Source organism: Mugil cephalus, chromosome 10 (genome assembly GCF_022458985.1).
Source record: "Mugil cephalus isolate CIBA_MC_2020 chromosome 10, CIBA_Mcephalus_1.1, whole genome shotgun sequence".
Classification (NCBI taxonomy): Eukaryota; Metazoa; Chordata; class Actinopteri; order Mugiliformes; family Mugilidae; genus Mugil; species Mugil cephalus.
Genome location: NC_061779.1, coordinates 4944241 through 4962505, shown reverse-complemented (window position 1 = coordinate 4962505; position 18265 = coordinate 4944241). Strand labels below are relative to the sequence as shown.

Genomic DNA, 18265 nt, shown 5'->3' with positions numbered 1-18265 from the left:
TATGCACCGGTTTTTTGTGCCAAATGTAAATTGACAACTTAGCCAACAGCTATGGCCAACGTTCCCCATTTGTTTGCCGTGCAATGTGTTTTTCACTTTCAGAGAATAGTTTCTTTGGCTTCTGATAAATTTATTATGAAATGTGAATATTGGAAAAAGGCCGTAATTTGTTAGCTCTTTTAAAAGATATTAATACGAACTAATAATAACTGACTAGGTTTATTGTTTCTCTCTAAACAAAACCACTTTATTTTCTTCTGAGGTGGGTTCAGAGCTTCAGCTGAGGCACGAGCAACGCCGCTGTTGCTAATATCAAAACTGCTGCGTAATATTTAACAGCACGGAAAGACTGGGCATGTTTGTCCTTCTGGTGCCACCGTCTCACAATGACTAAACGCTACAAACGCTTCAGTTCCTTCCACTTGTGGTTTAATCCCCGATGGTATAAAATAAACGTAATACAGAAAAAGGCATCACGCTGAATCATTTTCAGAAAAAAAAATATAAAAGAAATGTAATTTAAACGTAAAGGTTCAACGTTGGGCAACTGGTTTATCTGAATACGTGCACTTCTATTGCCCCACCCCTGTATCGTGTATCCTCAGAGATCTGGAACCTACTGTGAACACCCACAGCCTCTTGGCCAGACAGCCCAGAAGCTTCTACAGGAAGGGGATCACAGCCACGGAAAATTATTTAATAATGGCTGACATATCAGGAAACTATGCATTGTTAATAATTGTGGGATCTTGAACGGGGTAAAAGTGTCGGCTATCTACAAATAAAAAAACGCAAGTGATGGAAGTTTGATTCCGTGTCTGTAATCTCTGCCTAAATGTTCCGAAAGAGCATCTGACTGCGTCTCTAAAAATACACTTTTTTTTTTTTTTCAGGCCACTAGGCAAATACTGTATTTTAGGATATCACACACAGCTGACCCTTAAAAATGTGTGTGCCTCTTCAAATATGCTAATTCCCTGTGCAGGCGGTCGCACGGGCCTTCTTTCGATTAGCCTTGGTTAACGTAGTCCCACTGTCTACGTCTGAATGCGATCCAACTGTCTGCTCAGGATAATCGAAGGATCCCATTTTTCCCACTCTTAACTAAATATTAAGCTTATTATAAGAGGAATAGTCGTAGATGTATACTGTCTGAGGGAAATCTGGAGGCGTCACGAGGACACGGTCAAACAGCAGCAAAATGAGAAATGAAAGGAAAGCCTTGCTCACTATGCAAGTCATTGTGGAAGTTAAAGTAGGAGGCATTCACCGTGGCATAATGATCTGACCGCTGTCCTCGTGTGCGTGTGAGTGTGCATAGTGAAACCCCACCCTTCACTCCTTCACTTCCTGTGTGACAGAATAAATACATTTAGTACAGTGGTGTTTGCATCCTGGCGTTTACGCAATTAATTCAATAATCTCCATAGTCACGGTAAAGCTACATACGATTGTAGCTTTACCCCGAGAAGAGATTTAAAAGAAAGGCCGGTCAGAAAAAAAAAAAAAAAAGTGTGACAGATAAAGCACACGCCTGTCTGTGAGTGAGTGTGTGTGTGTATTTATATTTATAGGCAATACTCACTGATGTTGAGAACCTTCCTAGAGGTAGACAGACTGATGAGAAGAGAGGACGAGACACGGAAAAGTAGAAAATAGTTTTTTTCTTTGTCTTTGCCTAGGTATCTGGGCTTTGACAGCCCGGGAGACCTGCTCTGCGCCTCCACCTCCTCTCCGTCCCGGTGGATCGCTGTGCCAGGCCGGTGGCGGTGGCCGCCATGCTGGGGCGTGTTCCCTGTGCCCTGTCGAGCCGGCATGGCGGTCCGCCTGCAGCCTTTCTCCGCTCTAAAAGCAGGGCAGTGACTCTTGCGCGCGAGCCGGGAGAACGGAGTGGAAGTGCCACATCAAGACTCACTGGAGGTGGTTTTATTGTCGGAGGGCTGTACCAACTGAGCGTTCAGACACAGGGGGAATCCATGAGAAGAAGCTATGGATTCATATAGAATATCAGTTCCTGCCATCAGCTGACACCCCTCCTCCCTCTGCTGTCCACCCTCCATCCTTTCTCTCTCTCCTTCTTTCACTTCATCCGAGCATCTCTGATGGCCCTCTGCCTCCCCCCTCCCTCCCCCCTTCCCTCAGTCCCACTCATTTTCTTCCTTTTTTTTTTTTAATCCATCTATGCATCCTTCCTTTCTTCCCTCCCTCTCTCCTCCCTCCCTCAGCTCAATGCAATTATAGTAATGGATTTTTTCCCCCTCGGTTGATGGCTTCCGACATCCTGTCTTGAAATGAGGCTAATCATGCTCTTAAGGGTCATGTTTAGTTAATGAAGGGTTTGGGAGGCACGTGGGGGGATGGGGTCATTCCTATATGCAACCTGGCTATTACAGCACACGCACAAAGCAGACACGTTAACCAACACACCTTCACTTTTTTTTTGAGTTTTGAGCACATAAGCAGAATCTCATTCAGAAGCCGCGCACACACGTGCAGAAAAATCCATGCCACACGCATGTCCTGTCACATGTTCATTCATTCGCAGACGCACGGGGAGACAGCGTACACGGCGCCGATCGATCGCGGCCGACACAGATACAGACATGCAAACGCAGCACGAGGAGTGTGTGTGCGTGACACACACACACACACACACAATCTGTGAAGCTATGTCAGGAGCGTTCGAGTATCTCAGCAGATGCTCTGGGCTTAGCCAACTGCATCCGCTGAACGCATGCCACCACCGCTGAGGGATATGTGTGTGTATGTACAGGGCTGGGGAGGGCAGAAGAACAGAGAGAGAGAGAGGGGGGGAAAAAAGGATGTAAATGGGAGAGGCAGGAAAGGAGGAAAAAAATCTGAGAAGAAAGATGTAAAAAAAAAAAAAAAAAACAAGAGAGAGGAGAGAATCAGCAGGGGGGCGGCTGAAAAGGAGGGTGAGGTGAGGAGAAAAGACTGGTGGAAAAAGATGGAGCGCTGAAAAGTGAGATGAGGACACAGACAGGAAAAAATAAATAAATTGCAGCCGGTCGCCATTTTTCTGCCAGCGCTGCTCTCCGCCTTTCACTTCTACGGTTTCATTTTTCCGTTCATTTCATGTGATCACTATCTACTTTCTCCGGTTTTCCCCGAGCATTTCTCTCTCTCTCTCTCTTTTTTTTTTTTTACAGTTCCTCTTTCTCCCCGTTTGTAATCCATTTATCCATACGGCTCAAGGAACAAAATAACGTGAATTTTATCTGAAAGATTTTTAAAGACGTCAACGTCATATGTAAAATTAGGTTTGACAACATAACATTTGGTTACGATAACAGACCAAACCTCACAGGGATGTAGACACAGGTTACAAAGCTCAGCAAAAATATACAGTATTAAACCTTTTTGGCAAATTCTACAAAAACTGTTGGAGGATTAAAATTTTCCATGACCAGAAAATTCTCCTTCAAGTACAAGCAACTAAGGATTATTATCCTATGTATTTATCTTCCTTCTTTCTCCTTAGATAAAAAAAAAAAAGAATAAAGCCATTAGCGGTTTTATCTGATCAACAATCAATAATTTATGAACAATAAATTATTAAAGAAGTTGATTGTACAAATAGTATATGTTTCAAATTGATGTCTTTCCTATAGACTAGTTGAAGGTAGCGCCATCTTTGTAGCGTTAATTAACATCAATTTAAAAAGATCTTAATTTGTTTCTTAATATCTGACAAAGTAAAGGTATTCCCATGTTAGAAATACACAGGGGGAACCTCACTTAGCAAAGCAAACATAATTCATTTATAATAAGATGCCCACTGTACGCGTCGACTAATATCATGCTCAGCACAACTGCTTAGCTGCCTCCAACATCCATGAAGTGGTGAATGTAGGACTCTGAGGCTGTGCAGCCTTCCACTCACCAATTTGTGGTCGGCCATATATATATAGACACATCATTCACACACCGCTGCCCTCTGAATGCATGCGTGTGTGTGTGTGTGTGTCCACATACGAGTCGCGGGGGCTCGGATCAACTCACTCGAGCGCAAACATACACACACACACACATAAATTCATAAACAATAGCAGCACGTCTGCATTTTTTCTGTGTCTTGTGTATCAACCTCGAGCTCTTCAGTTCATTTCAACCAAACTTAAATCCTGCGCTGCACATCGTATACACGTCGAGTAAACTCCACATATTAGCAGGGATGCATCGCTGTGATTATCGGGTTCAGAGTTGGCACCAAAGACACAGTTCGCATAAAATATAGTGTTTTTGTTAATGTCCTTAATAAAAGTTGAAGAATATAAACCATTCTATCAAATATTTAACAGTCATTAACCACTGTTATTGCCCTTACACTTCCTCCTTTACTGTTGTTTGTATTTTTTTCAGCTTTGCAGTCATAAAACAAGAATATAATCAATATTTCATGACGTAGAAGTCGATCCGAATCCTGCGTGAAACACAGGAAACATCCAAGAGACTTCCTGGTGATATATTAAATCCTGTGTGGAGTGAAGGAGCTGACTCAATTTGTGACGGGAAGATTCAAGAGGGTAGACCAATGTCTTTTAGGTACAACTAATATAAAGTATGCGTGTTAAAATACTGTAAAATAATACTCGTATCTATGTAAAGAACTGTTATTTACCACACCAATTAATAAAGTGATGTCTTATAGTATCTCAACACCAGTTCACCTCTTTCCTCCTCGGTGTACCTACGTGAAGTGACTGAGACTCTCCTGACAGGATATTAAATTGTTATTTCAGGCTGAATGTGCCTCATGAGTCTGCTTAAATTATTTTTCTTCGGTGTCCTCGTAACCAAAACACACACAGTTAGATTAGACTCACAATTAGTCACAATTTGAAATTAGAGTAAACGGCATGTCTATACCACAGCCTTCATTAAAAATCCACAATTCCCTAAGTGTCAGCAGGCAGCTTATTAAATACCTACTCAGCTCCGTTGGGGTGACCTACGCTACTTATTTGTATTTATTTATTTTTCAACGCCGTCTGTTATTTTGTGTTCATTCGTATTCTGTATGTTAGCACGGTGGACAGGCCTTTAATTAAACGCATCCTCACTTAAGACTAGGTTCAAAATGCTGAAGCTGGAAACATAAATAATCTTTTGGTTGTCCAAAAAAAAAAAAATGTTGAATGCAGAACACTTTAAATACCTATAAACTGCAAAATAAACGGAGTAGAAGGAGTAGAATCTTTCTACAGAATTCCTTCTGAAATTAAACTTTTTAATGCACTGTAAACTTATAGACCAATGGGGGGGGGCAGCAAGAAGAAGAAGAGCAGGGAGGGAGATTAAATGAGCGTGAGTGTGTGTTTTCATTCCCACACTGCCAGAGGCTAAGTGCTCTTCCAGTCAGTCAAACCCACCTAGGCCAGCACACATCCGGCTGACCAAGAGGAATAAAAGACACGTCCAAGAAACAGAGAATAAGATGTAAAAGAATGATGGATGGCAATGAGGGCAAACAGATATATAGAGATGAAGGAAGAGCACGTCAGGGGGGGGTGAACTGGTCTCACATCTATGGCTAAAAAAGAAGGAATAGCTAAGACGGAAAGAGATGAGTGACTGACAGATATAGATAGAAGATATAAAAGAAGGATGGAGAAGGAGCAAAATGTATATTCCAGAAGAAGAGAATCGTAAAAATACCCAAAACAAAACTTACAGATTTAATATCTCACCCCAGTCTAAACTGAACTGATTAGACTGAACGCAGTAGGATAAGATATTTTAAGGTCAAAATCTTGTGGCTACTTTACCAATAATACTACATGACAGACAAACTGATTGTTTGCTTAAATATTCAGATGTATTGTTCTTTAACCTGAAGCCATTTGCCTGAAGCAAAAGAGACGTGTCAGCTACAGTGTACAGACGTCCGCTAACCTCACACTTTTAGCTCTGAATTTATTTTCAATTCACTAACTTGCAGTCTTCACGCCCAACTAATGATTACTAAGGTGAAATCTACAGACAGATCATTAAAACACAGTTCAGCTACATAACGTGCACAGTGAACCAAAGCCAATTATAGCAAAAACCTCTAGAAACAAAACGATGATGATGATGATTCAGATCTATAAATATGTGTTGTGTATTGTAATATGCATTATCTCTCTACAAGTGTGTGTATCAGGTTATTAGGTATGGCCCATCATGAAGACTAGACCACAAAAATAAAAGACAGTCGACCAAGCTGCAAACGCATTCTCAGTGGAAATGACAATTAACTCGCTGAGGTGCTTTTTTTCTATAATCCCATGAATCTCCAGTTTTGCCAGCGATAACAAACAAATTTGAAACTTTTTAAGCCCCAAACTAACACACTTGGCAAGAAATGTTCCATCTATATCAGGCTTTGAGATTTTATCATGTGCAGCTAATTAATGCTACTGCCAGAAATTGCCCCCAGAGCAATTTTTAATTCATACTTGCTAATATAATCTCTCTGCCAGGCAGTGTTTGAACTATGCACGCTCAGCCAAAGATGGGTTTGTAGCAAAAGCCCAGTCACCAGTCGCTACTATGTAAAACACTAGATAATGGAGTGTCGCTTTGTGTCCATCTCAACGGCAAGTGAGCTTTCCTCTAGTGAATCAATCAATGTAAGCATCATAAGGCTGCATTAGGGGCAGCAGCTGACCACAGTGTGTACCATGTCATTCATACCTGTATGTCAGTGTCTTTAACTGGCTCCAAGGGCTCAAATGTGGTGGCAGCACTTAGAGTTTCCAATCTCTGGGAAATGTGGAAGATGTCTAAACCTCTGGAACCGAGGAGGATCGATCTGAGAGCGAGACAAGAAAGTGGTGAGAAAACCGAGACCTGGACTGACAAAGAACTGTAGTTACAGACAAAAACCACTAGAGGGCATAAGAGGCTTTGCCTCTATTGCAGGGCTAACTGTACACTGATCGGGTTATCACAGAGGGGTTTTAAGGCATTCAAGAGAAAAATCAAACTCATTATAAAATTAGTGGCATTTATAAACAATTTACTATGTTACTTATAAAAGAAACTGTGTCTTTTAAAAGTCTCCAATCCCTAAAATTGTATAGCTGTGCCATAGAAAACATGTTTTTCAAATTTCAATTCATTTGAAAAGTTCTGTTGTAGTGCACATTATATTATATTCACAATTTCACCATCAGCTTTACTACATTCAATTGCATGGCCTATTTTAAGATTCTTAATATTAAATTTCAAAATAATGCCAAATCATGTAATTTTCAACACAATATACTTTATAGTGGAAACTTGGATAGAAAAGAGTTATTCAGTCAGCAAAATACCAAACAGATATAAATGTCATGCTCTGGTCAAGAAAAATTATAATGCAGAAGAATGTGTCATTTACAAACACGCATGGTAATATCAGTGTATGGTTCATGTTCCTTACGCTTTTACGTCTGCAGCATCTTGCGATGTACGGGTCAGTGTGCGGGATCGAAGTCTCTCCCCTGCCTGTTGGATCTCCTGTAGGTTCCTCTCAACGTGCGGTAGCTCAGACACTGCTTCGGTCTCAGCAGCTAGTTGTTCTGCCTGCTGCAGCAGCTCCCCAAAACCCTCTGCATCCATGCCGCTGCATTGAAACAGAAGAAACCATTTACAAGTGAACTCTAGAAGATAATTTCGAGATGCATGTAACCATCTTTGAGAGTGTTCACATATAATATGGATGAATAACAGAAACAAACTCTGAGCTAATGTTATTTTAAGCTGAAAGTGGAATGTCAAGTATGATTACTTCCTATGTATTTACATTAATTAGTATAATTTTGTACTGTGGGATTCAGGAACACTGTGCTAAAGTTTCAAAATTCCTACAATTCGCCTCAAACATGGCTCAAAAAAAGCATCTCTAAAATCCTAAATGGTTCTGGGCTAATCAAGGCAACAAATATAAACACATCTAGGGCTAGCTTTTAACAATGACACTATTTAACCCTCATATTATCACTGGGGGCAATCTGAATCCATTCAATGTTTAACTCTAAATATATGATTAATGACTTTTCTCAATTTAATGGGGACACAGACACTGGTACCCACATTATATATGTTATTATTCTTGATAATAGTTGTGATGATAGTTTTTGATACCAAATGTTACAGATAACAAGAATATGTACTGTATCAGTGAAATTTTATGTTCATCTGAATATCTCTATATAGTCGTGTAACAGGTATTCTGGATGGATATGTGGGGTGGGGGACATTATTTAGGTAGTCAAACAAACAAACATAAGTTACCTCACACATGGAGGTTTATATTGCTAGGGTCAAACTGACCCCAAGGATAAAACGTGCAAATTTGAAGGTAATAGGAGGATTAGTCCAGGTTTAGTTTTTAAACTACACTTTATCCCTAACAAGGGACTCGTTCTCCCGCTTTCACGAACATTTTAAAAGTGTAAAGTTGAAATATAAAGGACATACCATACAAACTGTGGCCAAAACCTGTCACGTACATACGTCTATTGACAGTGACATCAACACAACACCTGGAGCGCGCGCATGGAGGACCTTGCCTGTGTTAGCTTAGCGGTGATAAAATGCTAACAAGTAAACCTGTTTGCAAAAAAATCGCTTAATCAGAAACAACAACGTGTCGATTTGCTGCCCATTCAAGCTCCAGAGAGGGGACGCGGTAAGAACGATGACAGCCACATGTCTGGATTACTTTCTCAGCGTTAGCCTTCCGGCCTAGCTTTGTTAGCACGCCGCTATCTAGCTTCAAGCCAAAGTGAACGCCGCTCTCCAGAGTTTGCTAACTCTGGCTAAATTGCCGTTTAATTTACATTGTCGGACGCGGACGTACCTGTCGCGTGAGGCGGATGAAAGTGTAACCCAGTCGATGCTCCTCTGGAAAATGTGTTTACAGTTATTACCTTTTACTCAGCTTCTTTCTACATATGAAAGTATATTATTTGCCCCGGCACTTCTGGAGGCGGTTGTGATTGGACGATACCCGCTCAATGCCCGGATGTGTTTCTTCTTCGTTGGTTGTAACTGCGGATTGGATAAAGTTGAGTGTACATATCGCCGCCTGTTTTACCGGAGTGCGCAACGTCGTTACTTCATCAAAATACACAAGGCCAAAAAAAAAAAATCAAAAAAAGTCGCACACTCTAATATTTCGTTGGATCGCCTATGTACGTTTCCCGTTTTTCATGATGCAGAGCAACACAGCAGTGGTTATGTGATAGTTTACTGTGAAATACAGAGCAAGAAAACTTAAACTGGCCCAGAATCCAGGGACTTTTGGATCATCAGTCAAGGTGCATTTGGATAGTTCTACATCTCAATTTCTTAAAACTACAAACATCTCCAGTTTTCTAATAATTATGAATGCCACAGGAGCAGAACATGTCTGGAAAGTTAAGAGTCTAACAAAACAAACTGAACCTTTGTGTAATAGCTCCACCTGGGCCTTTTCATTTCTTGACAGCTGCTGTTTTCCAAGGTGAAATGATCTCGTTTTCAACCCTAAACACCTTTCTATTCTTTTCTGCAGTTTTAAAAAGACACATTGTTCTCGCGGGGTATGACTGAAGTCATACCCCGTTTAGAAATCTTTAAAGAAAACAAAGCTCTGAGACACAAAGTTCACATCAACACATTTTTATTCCAACACAAAATAAATGTAGAAAACAGACTAATCTAACATCTGTAATTTTTTTTTTTTTTTTTTTTTTAATTAAGTGCAGCGTAAAGGCGCCATCGCAAGGTCAAGAGAGCGCTGATGCGACAGGATCCTCACTGACAGCAGCTGGTGTCACATGTCTTCCCTTTGCACACGCAGCCTGAGGCGCACTTGCTGCAGCCAGATGGGCAGCATGGGCAGCAGCCTGCAATCAGGGGGAAAGATTTGTTAGTTACAGGCATCTTGGACTATAAATCCCATTAAAGTCAGATTTGAGTTAAGACATCTAAAGACACATCAGGGACACAACAACAGAACTGCTAAGTGTTGATGCCCTGAAAGTCAAGCATTTTTGTAAATAAATCTTCATGAAGTCATTAGACTTGACCCCAAAGCTCATCAATTAACAACACCTGTGCAGCCAGCCACATTTAACATAGACTAAAAGGTACACCAGTAGAAGAGATTAGCTGCGTCCTTAGAAAATACATTTAGTTGACTGGACAAAGTGGCATCGACTACAGTCACATTCAGACAACAACGTATTTAAGGATGAAATTTGACTTACTCTTCTTGCAGGAGGTGCAAGAGCAGTTGGTACAGGTGCAAGATTCTCCGCAGTTGCAGGTTCCAGCTGAACAAAAAATAAAGAAACCAGTTCAATTACAGCGCATCACGTTAACAATTGTTTCGAGATCTATAACTAAGAAAACTTACTCTTTGAGCACTCGCAGGGATCCATTTCAAAGTGGATGGCTTGTTCCTTCGTTCGTTGTTAGTTAGTGGTTGATTCGTCCGTCTCTTCGTCGGAGTCAGTGTTGTGATTGGGATGATGAAGGGGCGGCTCTTTTATAGCGTCCTGGGGACAACAGAACCGGGTGCAAAAACCCGCCTGTCACGCTGTACGCAGGCACATGGTAGCTGTTTACAAATGAGTTTGTGCACACGACTTGATTAACCACGAAGTAGCGGGGACAGAGAGGTTCCCAGGACACCGGGACTCGTTGGCGTGTAGTCTGAAGATTATATAAGCCCCCCAAGTAGCAAGTAATTGTTTACAAACAGAAAACATCGTTTAAATACAATGGAGAAAGATCCGAATAAGCGGTTGCTAAAGTTCATCAATAAATTGTCATTGGTCAGGTACGCGAAGACCCTGAACGCCACAGGGTCTCACGTGATGCTGTAATGAAGTCTCTTTTTTTATATATATATAAATATATAATGTTCTGGTGACGCAGTATATTTTTTATGGACTCACTTGTTTATATGGCACCAAACGGATACGGTGGCTTAACTGGGCTTATCGTTTTTTGCGCTTAACAGATAAGACTCGTTGTTATTACATTGTTTCCTTTTCCTTCTTGTATTCACTTATTTCAATTCACTTATTTTTATAATTCTGTAAATATCGTGTCTATGTCGTATATTGTGTTTTCCTTTCCAGTGCCTGTACATTGCTGCTGCAACTGTGAAATTTCCCAGGTTGGGATAAATAAAGCAAATATTGTGTAAGTCTCCCTTGTGTCTCCAAAACTGTCGTGACTCATCAAAGAATGGACATGGGCCTTCTGAGGGTGTCCTGTGGTGCCTGGCAACAGGGTTGTATGTGTTGAGGGAGGGGGCCTCTGTGGATCCCAAAGATACTTGATCAGTTTTCTAGATTTGGGAGGTCAACACCTTTTGCCGTTTCTTTTGTTATTTTCAGTTATTCCAATTTTTTTTGTGTGCGTGTGAGCGGTGTGCCTGCTGTCATCAAGGAGTGTCATCACCATGGGGTGGGGTGGGGGGCCTCGTCTGGTCTAGGTGGGTGCTACATGTCCAAGTAACATCCACACAAATGAATGTCAGGTCCAAACGTTTCCCAGCAGAACACTGAACTATCACAAGATAATCTATGTTATTGACATCACCTGACAGTGGACATAATGTTGTGGCCGATCGGTGTACAACTTACATAACAATCAACCTTGCTTTAAATTTTATTTATATAATTTTTTTTTTTTTTTTAAATCATGTTATTTGCCTTATAGCCTACTCGTGTTTACAGTTGTTACCTTTTACTCAGCTTCTTTCTACATATGAAAGTATATTATTTGCCCCGGCACTTCTGGAGGCGGTTGTGATTGGACGATACCCGCTCAATGCCCGGATGTGTTTCTTCTTCGTTGGTTGTAACTGCGGATTACAAACTAAAGTTGAGTGTACATATCGCAGCCTGTTTTACCGGAGTGCGCAACGTCGTTACTTCATCAAGATGCACTACAAGGCCAAAAAAATCAAAAAAAAGTCGCACACTCTAATATTTCGTTGGATCACCAATGTCACAAGAATTATAACACTGTGTTGCATTAATTTTCCAACAAGACCTTGTACTGATGATGGGAGATACTAACCACTGAAGGTGCAAAGCCTTCTGCACATCACAAAGATTCTCAACGGGGTTAAAGGTCTGGATACTGTGGAGGGCAATCAATGTGAACATACAACTCTTTCACAATTTGAGCATGATGAATCCTGGCATTGTTATCTTGGAATATGCCTGTGCCATCAGAGAAGAAAAAAATCCACTGATGGAATTTTATTCTGACGACATTTCTTTCTGGAAGATAATGGTTCGCTGCTCTTCTTCCAGTTTTTCATAATGCAGAGCAACACAGCAGTGGTTGTGTGATAGTTTACTGTGAAATACAGAGCTAGAAAACCTAAACTGGCCCAGAATCCAGGGACTTTTGGATCATCAGTCAAGGTGCATTTGGATAGTTCTACATCTCAATTTCTTAAAACTACAAACAAAACAAACACACAAATATCTCCACTTCTCCAATCTTTATGAATGCCACAGGAGCAGAACATGTCTGGAAAGTTAAAGCAGTCTAACAAAACAAACTGAACCATTGTGTAATAGCTCCACCTGGGCCTTTTCATTTCTTGACAGCTGCTGTTTTCCAGGGTGAAATAATCTATTTTCTCAAGGGTATATGAGTGCTCATTTTCAACCCTAAACACCTTTCTATCTATTCTTTTCTGCAGTTTTAAAAAGACACATTGCTCTCCGATATCTGTCCCATATTTTGGGGCCCACATTGGGCACTGGGCTGACCTGCCAGTAGGACACTGGCCTGATTTTGTCATGAATCACTGTCTGACCTAGAAAACCCCAAATGTGTATATCAGTTTAAATTGACCAATGGATTCATATAATTATTTCAGTAAATTCTATAATATATATATATATATATATATATATATATATATATATATATATATATATTGTGGCATCATGGTGGCAGATTATAATCCTGTTAACTTCACTTATCTAATACTTTTTTTATGATATTAGTTTATTACTATTTTAATCTTTACTATGACACAAATAAGATAAAAAATGTTCCCAGGGTCAAAGTCTTTCAATATGTTCAAATAATAGAATTAAATATAACCAAGATGTGCAAATCCTCACATTTAATGACCAAACAAAGGAAAGTTTGGTCCACATTCTTGACTGTCAAAGTTGCTGCACATATACATTTTGCCGAATCTTAATTCCAAATAACAAAGCTGATACAAAGGCAAGACTGGGGAGTTTAGGTTTTTGTTAGGAACATATGTGGGTGGTACCCTACTGAAGCTGAGAGAAAACATTCAGACAGCAACAGACCAATGTAGTCTACGCAGCTCAGCGCAGGGAAGAATGTACACTGGGGGCAACAGAACAACCCGTTCAAAAATGCGTGACTCAACACAGGAGAGTCGGGTCTTTGGGTCAGGCCTCAGCAGTCCACCTACACTGGAAGGACAAGGAATGCTCTTTTGTGGACAAACAACGTAGGCACTTTCAGAGAAGCAAGATGGTGCGAAAGCGAAGTAAAAGAGGCCATTTACGCAAAATTAGATAACCCCTCTCTGAACTGTGCCGAGGCATAATTTGTCACAACACAGCGTTACGATCTCTCCCCAAGAAGTTTCACCCCCCGTTCACTGATGGGGCCACTGATGGGTGTTTGTATGAAAACAAATTCCTCCAATGGCAGGTGAGTTTCTGATCGTTACAGACCCAATCACACGAGCTTCATGTGGGATCCACTCATAGCTCCCCACCAGTGATTTAGAAGTGAAGAAGCTACCTGGATGAATGCCGAAACCATCTTCGAGAAGCCCTACAAGTCCAGTGGCCCTAATTTCAGCTTTCATCTTTGACTATATGATGACCTAAGTGAATGAGAATCTTCACACACATTGTAGTAATTTTGATAAAAAGTAATTAAAGTAATTTCTGCAAACAAATCTCTGGATGGGGTTAAAAATCAGCAGATTTTGTTGGTTTACTGATTGTCTATTCCACAGCTTTGCTGTTTTTTTCCTCTGTTAAAACTGTCAAACATTACAAAAAGAACAAAGGTTTTAAAAATGGAAAAAAATATTTATTTTCTTGTTAAAAAACAACAACATTACAATCTAATTTAAAGATTTTCGGTTCGATCCAAAAAACCCTCTGAATATGCAACAATTACACACATCATCTGCCCTGTTTATATACACATATATCGTTCTCCTCAGGTTTGTGGAGCTGCGGGATCTCCACAGCTCAACAGTTTGTGCCCGTCCCTCTTCAACGTCCATTTATTTTATCTATTTGAACTGGTTGTCAATGAGAGTTCCCTTCATCTTCGCCTTCTTGGCCTCCAGCTCGGCCAGCTCCTGCAGCCTCCTCTTGCTCATGCCCTTCCTCTCCAGCTGCTTCTCGATAACCTTTGCATTTTGGGCGTACGAGTCCGCCACCTCCCTGGCCTCGATCTCCTCCTCCTCTTCGTCGATGGTGGAGACGGTGACGGAACTGAACTTGCCCATGTCTTTGGTCCGCTTGGTCATCATCACGCGGACCTTCTTGGGAGCCTCCGGCTGCTTCTGGCTGTAGACGCTGGTGTTGCCGAAGCCCTGGCCGAACTTGACCACGGCTCCGTCCACGATGAAGGTGGCCGGGTTGTTCTTCTCCTGGTGTTGGTAGAAGAGCAGCAGGCCGCACTTGCCGCACTTCTTGCGGTACTGCCTCTCGATGCCCTCGGCTCTCTTGATGTACGTGTTCTCGTCGTCCTCCACGTTGCAGAACTTGTGAGCGTGTTTGGCCGCGTCGATGACCCTGGCTCGGTCCCGGGGCCTCATGGGCAGCTTCTCCAGCTGGCAGTCCAGGACCAAAACCATCTGACCGCACAGGCAGTAGTAGACGTGAAGCGGCTTCTCTCCGTCGTCGTACTCCTCTCTGTCCCTGGTGTCCGAGCACACGACGCTTCTGGACACGACCTTCGGCATGTTCGCTTACTTGAATGTATTTAAATCACCGTAACGTCGGATTAAATGTTGATCAATGGGACGACATAGCGACGAAAACAAGACTGCTTTTAGAAATATCAACCCCGAACACAGAAACAACGCAACGCTTCCGGCGTACGTCACAACTGAACTTCCCAAGAGAAACACGTCTGTACTCTTTGGTTCCGCCTCGTTAGTTCCTTCCGCTGGATCCCAAGTCTAGAATATCTTTTATTATTGCAGTCATATTCTTGTTAAAATGACACAATGTGGCGTCTTAGAAATAATACACATATAAAACAATGCCTTATAGTAGAAACGGACAAATTTCAAATGTTCTATATTTCTGATTTAGACCACATTAATCTCTACAATTTTTTTTAAAAAAGTTGTTCCCCCCCCCTTTAACTTATATTTTGTATTGTTAAGATGCCCTTTGCAACCTACAGCTTTAAATTAGCCTCATTAACTAAAGTTTCCCCATTTGACACTTTGTACAGTCAAATAGGGACTGTCCACATCACAAAATTACATTTTTGGCCATTAGACTTAAGGCTTCAAAAGTAAAGGGGAGCCGTATGGTCCCCCCCATTTAAAAAAAAAAAAAAAAAAAAAAAAAAAAGTTCTCAGTGTAGCAGTTCATTGCTTATTCATGTGGCTTCCTCTGGTTCTAACTGATGGGGACATCCATTTGGCACGTCTGTGCACCTCTCATGCTACAAGGGGTTTACGTCAGCAGGCTGCCCTGGTTTTTGGATATGACATGTGCAAGTAACATCCACACATCGAAGTTTTCAAGCAATTCTGTGTAAATGCAATGCTGTACGACAACTGAAGTCATACCCCGCTTAGAAATCTTTTTTTTAAAAAAAAAAAAAAGCAAAGCTCTGAGACACAAAGTTCACATCAACACATTTTATTCCAACACAAAAGAAATGTAGAAAACAGACTAATCTAACATCTGTAATTTTTCTTTTTTTTTTTTTTTTTAATTAAGTGCAGCGTAAAGGCGCCATCGCAAGGTCAAGAGAGCGCTGATGCGACAGGATCCTCACTGACAGCAGCTGGTGTCACATGTCTTCCCTTTGCACACGCAGCCTGAGGCACACTTGCTGCAGCCAGATGGGCAGCATGGGCAGCAGCCTGCAATCAGGGGGAAAGATTTGTTAGTTACAGGCATCTTGGACTATAAATCCCATTAAAGTCAGATTTGAGTTAAGACATCTTAAGACACATCAGGGACACAACAACAGAACTGCTAAGTGTTGATGCCCTGAAAGTCAAGCATTTTTGTAAATAAATCTTCATGAAGTCATTAGACTTGACCCCAAAGCTCATCAATCAACAACACCTGTGCAGCCAGCCACATTTAACATAGACTAAAAGGTACACCAGTAGAATAGATTAGCTGCGTCCTTAGAAAATACATTTAGTTGACTGGACAAAGTGGCATCGACTACAGTCACATTCAGACAACAACGTATTTAAGGATGAAATTTGACTTACTCTTCTTGCAGGAGGTGCAAGAGCAGTTGGTGCAGGTGCAAGATCCTCCGCATTTGCAGGTTCCAGCTGAACAAAAAATAAAGAAACCAGTTCAATTACAGCGCATCACGTTAACAAATGTTTCGAGATCTATAACTAAGAAAACTTACTCTTTGAGCACTCGCAGGGATCCATTTCAAAGTGGATGGCTTGTTCCTTCGTTCGTTGTTAGTTAGTGGTTGATTCGTCCGTCTCTTCGTCGGAGTCAGTGTTGTGATTGGGATGATGAAGGGGCGGCTCTTTTATAGCGTCCTGGGGACAACAGAACCGGGTGCAAAAACCCGCCTGTCACGCTGTACGCAGGCACATGGTAGCTGTTTACAAATGAGTTTGTGCACACGACTTGATTAACCACGAAGTAGCGGGGACAGAGAGGTTCCCAGGACACCGGGACTCGTTGGCGTGTAGTCTGAAGTTTATATAAGCCCCCCAAGTAGCAAGTAATTGTTTACAAACAGAAAACATCATTTAAATACAATGGAGAAAGATCCGAATAAGCGGTTGCTAAAGTTCATCAATAAATTGTCATTGGTCAGGTACGCGAAGACCCTGAACGCCACAGGGTCTCACGTGATGCTGTAATGAAGTCCCTTTTTTAAAATATATAAATATATAATGTTCTGGTGATGCAGTATATTTTTTATGGACTCACTTGTTTATATGGCACTAAACGGATACGGTGGCTTAACTAGGCTTATCGTTTTTTGTGCTTAACAGATAAGACTCGTTGTTATTACATTGTTTCCGTTTCCTTCTTGTATTCACTTATTTCAATTCACTTATTTTTATAATTCTGTAAATATCGTTTCTATGTCGTATATTGTGTTTTCCTTTCCAGTGCCTGTACATTGCTGCTGCAACTGTGAAATTTCCCAGGTTGGGATAAATAAAGCAAATATTGTGTAAGTCTCCCTTGTGTCTCCAAAACTGTCGTGACTCATCAAAGAATGGACATGGGCCTTCTGAGGGTGTCCTGTGGTGCCTGGCAACAGGGTTGTATGTGTTGAGGGAGGGGGCCTCTGTGGATCCCAAAGATACTTGATCAGTTTTCTAGATTTGGGAGGTCAACACCTTTTGCCGCTTCTTTTGTTATTTTCAGTTATTCCTATTTTTTTTTTTTTTTTTTTGTGTTTGCGTGTGAGCGGTGTGCCCGCTGTCATCAAGGAGTGTCATCACCATGGGGTGGGGTGGGGGGCCTCGTCTGGTCTAGGTGGGTGCTACATGTCCAAGTAACATCAACACAAATGAATGTCAGGTCCAAACGATCCCCAGCAGAACACTGAACTATCACAAGATGATCAATGTTATTGACATCACCTGACAGTGGACATAATGTTGTGGCTGATCGGTGTATAGCTTACGTAACAATCAACCTTGCTTTAAACTTTATTTATATAAATGTTTTTTGTTTTTTTTTAAATCATGTTATTTGCCTTATAGCCTACTCCCGGCACACCCATTTCAGAAAATAAGGCAGACTGCAATCTAAAAGTAAAAACATGACATTTTTTGGGATAGACCACGTGACCAGACATCTCATGTAAAAAAATATGTGCTGAGCGTATCATCCTTTTCACATGCTGCTTTTTCTACTGGACTGGACATGTTAATTGGGCTTTTACTACAAACGTGTACTGTTTTTTTTTAAGCTCTGAAACAATTAAAATAGTTTTCTGAAGCGTTTCCCAGTGATTTCGGGTCTGTGCACACGGTGCAAACATACTGGCGCGCCTC

The 18265-nt window shown here is 41.2% G+C and overlaps 2 protein-coding genes across 4 annotated transcripts in view; both read right to left on the bottom strand.

Annotated features, from left to right (window-relative positions):
• nup93 (nucleoporin 93) overlaps nt 1–11837 on the bottom strand; it is a 29531-nt gene extending 17694 nt beyond the window's left edge. Inside the window, exons 1-4 of one of the 3 annotated variants that reach the window (XM_047596241.1) lie at nt 11734–11837; nt 8852–8921; nt 7430–7612; nt 6700–6817 (exon numbers count right to left, since the gene is read on the bottom strand). In XM_047596241.1, the coding sequence (XP_047452197.1) occupies nt 6700–6817; nt 7430–7608 (297 nt within the window). In that variant the 5' untranslated portion in view covers nt 7609–7612; nt 8852–8921; nt 11734–11837. Of the gene's footprint in view, nt 1–1585; nt 1977–6699; nt 6818–7429; nt 7613–8851; nt 9017–11733 lie in introns of those variants that run through there. The other 2 variants (XM_047596240.1, XM_047596242.1) reach the window with 2 other exon arrangements.
• A 2241-nt stretch (nt 11838–14078) lies between these two features.
• steep1 (STING1 ER exit protein 1) lies at nt 14079–15169 on the bottom strand. Its single transcript, XM_047596263.1, has one exon. The coding sequence runs from the start codon at nt 14984–14986 to the stop codon at nt 14309–14311; it is 678 nt and encodes a 225-aa protein (XP_047452219.1). The 5' UTR covers nt 14987–15169; the 3' UTR covers nt 14079–14308.
• Nucleotides 15170–18265: the final 3096 nt, after the last annotated feature.

What these genes read in the sequence shown, in the direction of transcription:
- steep1 (XM_047596263.1), bottom strand. Translation starts at nt 14,986, where the DNA reads ATGCCGAAGGTCGTGTCCAGAAGCGTCGTGTGCTCGGACACCAGGGAC.